At 39.3% G+C, this 6,687-nt stretch overlaps 1 protein-coding gene across 2 annotated transcripts; it reads right to left on the reverse strand.

Moving 5' to 3' along the window:
* Positions 1 to 439: 439 nt before the first annotated feature.
* On the reverse strand, positions 440 to 5,919 carry Cenpw (centromere protein W). Of its 2 annotated transcripts, XM_038340227.1 has the most exons (3): positions 5,669 to 5,919; positions 2,840 to 2,953; positions 440 to 1,608 (listed from the first exon to the last, which is right to left on the reverse strand). In XM_038340227.1, exons 1-3 carry the CDS (start codon positions 5,786 to 5,788, stop codon positions 1,582 to 1,584), a joined length of 261 nt encoding a protein of 86 aa, XP_038196155.1. In that variant the 5' UTR covers positions 5,789 to 5,919; the 3' UTR covers positions 440 to 1,581. The 2 variants fall into 2 exon arrangements, with proteins under 2 accessions (XP_038196155.1, XP_038196156.1); XM_038340228.1 differs by lacking the exon at positions 440 to 1,608 and having other exon boundaries at positions 2,836 to 2,913.
* Between the last annotated feature and the right edge of the window lie 768 nt (positions 5,920 to 6,687).

The raw sequence follows: 6,687 nt of genomic DNA on the forward strand, positions 1-6,687 counted from the left end.
CATTTCCTAAATCTTTTTAATCTGAAGCTGAATAACTTAATATATACCTCACCAGAACTCACCCATCTGAACACTCTCGTCTTGGACCTCTAACCAGCAGAACTGACAGAAATAAGCTTGTTTATAAGCTCCCTAGTAAATGACAATTTGTAACAGGAGCCCCAAACGTAGACAAAAGCCACAGTGCAATGTAAATTAAAACTACACACCTGTCAGAACAGCTAACATTTTAAAAATTAAAACAATAAAACCAAAGGCTCATTAGAGTGCAAATAAAATTACTTTCATACACTGTTAGTAAAATGTAACAGTATGATCACTCTACCAAAGTTCATTTAGTTTGTTTGTTTTTCGAAGCTAAACATATACTTGACATTTGACCTAGAAGTTAATCAAACTTCTAGGCATCTTTTCCAGAAAAAAAAAATGAAAACTCATATACATTTTAAAAAAGTTTACAACTATTCACAAAAAATTTATTTATAATAATCCCCAAATCAGACAAATTAAAATGTTTTTCAATAAGCAGTTATACAAAGTATGGTACATCCAGACCATTCAGCAGTAAACATAACAACTTGAACAGATCATAAGGATATTACACTGAGTGGAAAACAAATCTCCCAAGGTTATTTCTTACATGCTTCTGTTTACATAATATTCTCAGTGACAAAACTATAGAGCTGAGAACAGTTGGTTAGGGGTGGTGCTCCGGTAGGGACCACAGTAACTAGACCACGAAGACCTCTGTGGTACTGGGGTAGTTCTATACACTGCTTGCAGCAATTCCATGAATCTGCACACATGGTAAAATAGCAGAGAGCTACATAGATACCAACTGCCAAATCCTGCTTTTGATATATTACACTATATGTTAGATGTAACCACTGCAGAAACTGGGTGTTTAATGTAGACTATATGTTTATATTAGCTTTGCAACTTTATACACAATCTGAAATTATCTCAGAACAAAATTTAGAAGTAAATATTGAATAATATACAATAAGCTTCCAAATAACTGCTGTGGGAATGTCTTATCTACTAAAGCCCATGATTTGAAGAAAGTAGGTCAGCTGTTCCAGAACTTCTTGTTCGTGGTTTATAGAGGGAAACAAGTTTGTAAAAACTTTGGCTAATGCTTACAATCTTCTAGCTGAGAAATTTTACTGTTACTATTAGTGAAAAACAAAATTAGACAGAAATGCTTTGTGAATCAAAAATCAACATATTTAAAATATGTCTATATTTTAATGTATACTGCTTTCTCTCAGAAATTAAATTCACTGCATAATTCTGGCTAAATCCAAAGACATAAGCTTAAGTCTAAGGAGTATATCTATTGAAGTTATCAGTACAGTATGATTTCATTTTTGATATACTAAGCACAATAGCAGACAAACAAAAAATTGAGAAGTCACTTAAAATGAAAAAAACATAATTCCTAAAAGTAAAATTCACGCATTGCTCATATAGTCAGTGTTTTAATAATCCACCATATAAACTGACACATACAAAAATGTCTTAATGATCTGTTAGCACTTAAATTAACACATTATATAATTCTTGAACATGCGTTGGCTTCTAACCTCTGCTCTTCTTCAGAATTAGCTGTAAGAGAGGAAGTAAAGATACATGTTATGCCTATGGGAAATAAGTAACTGGCGAGCTGCAATGTAAGTAGCCTATTCTCATTCACTTCCCTCAGTGAACAGGAACCATCCGTAGATTAGGAAACCTGGTGTGGAGTCACTTTCATTTACTAACCTTGCAAATTACAATCATAGTATCAAAACTGTTGATTCCAAAATAATGATCTAGGGTATTAAAAATGTTTTTAAACTAAAAAAAAAAACCTACAAAGTAGTATAAATCCATTGTAACATAAAAATCTCACAATTAAGTTGAAATTATATCAGCTAGAGGTCAAGACTGGTCATATTACACTGAATAATTTGTTTCATATACAATTTTCAAAACATTAAATGTTGCAGAAATATGACAAAGGGAAATACTTAGTTGTAAAAATGCTTGGAGGATGAGGCCTAAATTATCTCCAAAAAAATGTAAATAAAAATAACTGTTTACAGGAATTTAGTTACTACAGTTTAAAAAGAAAAATGGCCTCAGGCCCCATGGGTTGGCTCAGTGTGTACCGACACTAAGTGCTAAGTCAGACAACCTGAGTTTGACCCCACAAAATAGAGAACCAATTGACAAAAGTTGCCCTGACCTCCACAGGTATGCTCTGACAGGTGTACACATGTACACATACCTACACACAAACACACATGCACACACATAGATGCATAATAAAGGCAATAAAACAGTAGAAAAAACAAAAGTCTAAATTTAAAACACTTACATATGCTTTTCATGCTCTTAATTATTGCATTACTTTCAGAAAAGTACTTATTTGGACTTGAATAGTTGTGGAGTTTCTCGCTGAAGAGAACTTAAGAGTCCCATAAAACTGTTGGGGCATAGACAATGCCTTGGCTGTCTATCACAAGTAGGTTTGTGACCCAGCCGAGCACTGCTCTGTGCAAAGCAATATTAATAAGAGAACTATAAAATTATGTGCTTCGTAAGTTTAGAAAATGCCGAATATGTTCTGTATTTAAATACATTTCCAAAATGTTGTTTAACAAAATTCAACAATCCTCTTTACTAGTACATTTCTCACAGCCTTTTCTAACTTTAACTACCATTCAGCTCTTCTTACACAACGTCAGGTTATAGGCATTTCAAAATAAAAATCTTTAAAAAGTATTTGAATCAAAGATGATAGCCATGGTGTAACCTAAGGTTAACTTGCTTAAACAGAGAATTCATGCTTTACCTTTGCTGCAGCCAGCACATGATCCTTTTTGATAACTTTAGATTTACTTTCACAGGCATTTGTCCTGGACTCTTCTGCCAATCGATGTACAAAGAGTAAGCAGTTCAAATGAATCTTTAAAAGCAGAGCATATGTATCATTAAATAATATATAAAGTTAAATATATATGGACCCATTTTAACATATATTTTTATAGACAATACAAATGATGTATATTTAGGAAACTTATTACTCAGAAATTTCTCATCCACAGCTTCTTCCATGTGTGAGGGTGCTACTCACATCAACTAAAAAGTAGCTTTCACAATTTTATTTTTTATTATTTACATGACTTATCGAGTATTCTAAACAATAACCTGACTCAGAAGATTCAGGGCACTGTGCTAAACAAAGAAGACAAAGGCTCCTGACTGTAATGTCTCAGACTACTGGGACAATCACCCCATAAAGCTGCATGGTATGCTGGGAGACACCATCAGAAACGAACAACGCCGGGAACAGCGATAGCATCTCAGTAACTAACTGATATGGTATTCAGAAAAAAAGAATAAAACATACCACTTGAAGTGGAAAAAACTATGGATGACGTGGATTACTTTATTGGGTAAGATTATGACGTTAATGGAAAGCAGAAAACAGTTACAGAGAAACGGCATCAGTTAACAAAAGACTAAACAGGAACCATTTAACAAAAGTCACTGAAGACAAACCTATCATCTGGGAGCAACAAAGGACCAAAGGAACTTCCCTTCTCCCACCAGTGCCAAGACTTGCGTTCCAACTGTGCTTCTTTCCCCTGATACCTAGAGTGTCCCACCAGAGTCCATAGAACCACAGGTCACTCCAGGACAGAAAACAGGGATGGTGGAGAGACACTGGCTATTTGAAAAAAGGTCTGCCAAACTCTGGATACTCGTAGTCAAGGGATTTCCTTCTATACTAAGATCCAACAAAAACAAAGTAGACAAAAACAGTATAGAAAGTGTATTACAAGGGAAGCCCAGCTCATTTACGCTACTTTAACCACTACCAAAGAGCGGTGGTGGGGAGGGGACAAAACAGCAATGTTGCCTTTTCTAACAGAATATGAGAAAGGAAAAACTAACAGTAGAAACAAGGTCTCTTTTAAGGTTCATGGGCAGTTCCCACATATGATATAGTACCAACACTGAGCCTTCTGCACCCTTCAAGTTGGGGGGAGGGGCATATATTTTGGCTTTAGAGATCAAAAATGTAAAAAGTAGACAATATTATAATAGTGAAGAAAAGCAGTATCTGCGGACGCGGCTTGGTGGTTAAGAGCACTGGCCGCTCTTTTGGAGGCTGCTAAGAAGCATCCACTGTAAGGCAGCCCACCACCACCTGGACTTCAACATACAAGGGATTTCACGTCTTTTGGCTTCTGCAGGCATCTACATAATATGATCTTCACTCACAAATACTCAAAAATAAAAATGATTTCAAAATAAGTCTTAAAAACGAGGATCCCACAGCTTTAAAACCGGCACTGAGACGCAAAGCCAGGTGGATCTCTAAGTTGAAGGCAAGCTTGGTCTACATAGTGAGTTCCAGGCCAGTTAGTGCTACAACGGGAAGTTCTGTCTCAAGGAAAAGAAAACAGAAACCCTGGAAGAAGTCAATAGCTGGGAAGACAGGAAAATAACTCCAGTTCTGCACCTTCATCTGGAAAAGAGGCATGCGTTTTCAGAACAGAGGGCAAAGCCGTGCTCCTGTGATAAAACCTGGGGACGTAATGTTCCCACACTGAATCTACGTCGAGGCAGAAACAGACAGTTGCTTGACTGGGGCCAATTACTGGAAAGCATTCTGTTTCAGGCAAGTATGAGTCTGACAAACAACAGTCTTGAGAGGTTAAAAACTTGAAGAGTGCTGTATCATCTGTCTAGGAAAATGAATCCAGCCGCTACATGATCACTTTTGAAGGCAGACCTTTAGTAAGGAGCCTAGTGCAGTAGCGAGGGTCTAATGTACTGGGTACCATCATATAGGAGCTAGGGAAGGCAGGAGGCCAAATCTGTCTTTAGACGATTCACCTGAGATATAAAAGAGTTAGGTAAGTAGGTAGGTAGGTAGATAGATAGGGATATATACATAGAGACACATACATGATAGATGATAGATAGATAGATGATAGATAGATGATAGATGATAGATAGATAGATATAGATAGATGATAGATAGATAGATAGATAGATAGATAGATAGATAGAAACATAGATAGATAGATAGATAGATGATAGATAGATAGATAGATAGATAGATGATAGATAGATATAGATAGATGATAGATAGATGATAGATAGATAGATAGATGATAGATAGACACATAGATACATTTATTTATTTTTTTCTTTTTTTGGTTTTTCGAGACAGGGTTTCTCTGCAGCTTTTTTAGAGCCTGTCCTGGAACTAGCTCTTGTAGACCAGGCTGGCCTCGAACTCACAGAGATCCGCCTGCCTCTGCCTCCCGAGTGCTGGGATTAAAGGCGTGCGCCACCACCGCCCGGCTACATAGATACATTTATATATCTATATATAACACATGTTAATCACGATGCCAAAGAGTTCTGAAAGAACCGCTATTCCTGGAAACAATAAGGGTCCGGGCTTCCGCTGAAGGGTCAGTGGTCTGGTTGACAGTTTTCCCTTAAAAAGTCCCGGGTCTTCCACAGTCCAGTCCTCCCGCCCCCTGCACCACCCATCCCACTCCCCCACACCCCCGGTCCCGGGGCGCTGCCCGCCCTAGCTACCGGGCTCAAAGAGACGCAGGCCGGGCCTGTCCCGGGCCTGGCAAGGAGCGCCACTCACCAGGAGGTCGCAGCCGGTCTCCAAGCGAAGGTGCGGCTTCTTCTGCTTGAAGGTGCGCCTGAGGAAGGCGCGGGGCGCCTTGCGCTTGATCCGCTGCGAGACGGTGGTGGAGAGCGCCATCTCCGCGGCTGGTCGCGCTCGCCGCAGTCCGGCCTCCCGCGGTGGACGGCTCAGCGGCCGAGGGACTACGGGGACGACCTCACCCGGGAGAACACACGACTTCCCTCCTAGACCCCAGGGCCGGCCCTCGGTTTGAATCTACCGCCAGGCAGCGCGTTGGCGCACGGCAGTGACGTCACCGGCAAGCCACACCCACACCGCCGGAAGCGCGGGCTGGATTGGGCGGGGAATCCCGGGCAAATGGTGGGGCGGCGCGTGCCCGTTCCTTGGAAGGCTCGGGCTTGCTTTGCCATCTTGCTGTTACAGTTCTCTGGGGAGCTCTGCTCCCACTCTTGGTTTCATAGAAAGGACGGGAAATTGTGGCGTCAGTTGATGTGCCCAACTAGAGCTCCATTTGCTGTCCAAGCTCGCTCTTTAGCATCTGGATTCCAAAAGACTAGAAAGTAAACGAAATAAATTTGTGTCTTATCAGAATTCCTTAAGCTCTGATGTCTTACTCTCAAGGCCTGATTTTCTGATATTAAACAGCAAGTAACTTACACTTTTACATAGTTGCATTTGGTTTTGCATGGGATTTTTTCCTCAAATCACATTTGCTTCACAAATGTCTGCCCTTTGAGGCTCCATTCCTTAACTTCCCTATAACTTTCAGATATACTTTATTTTTTATTGAAAATAGAGTTTTTTTCATAAACTATATTCTTATTACTATTTTCCCTCCCCTAACTCCTCCAAGATCCATTCCCCATCCCCATCTATCCAAATATACTCCCCTTACTGTCTACTTGAAAACAAACAGAAATGTAAAGAAAAATGCTAAAATAAAATAGTGTAAAACAAAAAAAAGTCAGAAGAGGAAAAACCAAACAAATGAAGAAAAGTCAAAGAAAAGCACAAAA

The sequence above is a fragment of the Arvicola amphibius genome, chromosome 8 (genome assembly GCF_903992535.2).
Source record: "Arvicola amphibius chromosome 8, mArvAmp1.2, whole genome shotgun sequence".
Taxonomy (NCBI): domain Eukaryota; kingdom Metazoa; phylum Chordata; class Mammalia; order Rodentia; family Cricetidae; genus Arvicola; species Arvicola amphibius.

What these genes read in the sequence shown, in the direction of transcription:
- Cenpw (XM_038340227.1), bottom strand. Translation starts at nt 5,788, where the DNA reads ATGGCGCTCTCCACCACCGTCTCGCAGCGGATCAAGCGCAAGGCGCCC. An exon ending in AGACCGGCTGCGACCTCCTG is followed by an intron (nt 2,954 to 5,668) that starts GTGAGTGGCGCT and finishes CTGCTTTTAAAG; the next exon opens with ATTCATTTGAACTGCTTACT. An exon ending in ATGTGCTGGCTGCAGCAAAG is followed by an intron (nt 1,609 to 2,839) that starts GTAAAGCATGAA and finishes CCTCTCTTACAG; the next exon opens with CTAATTCTGAAGAAGAGCAG.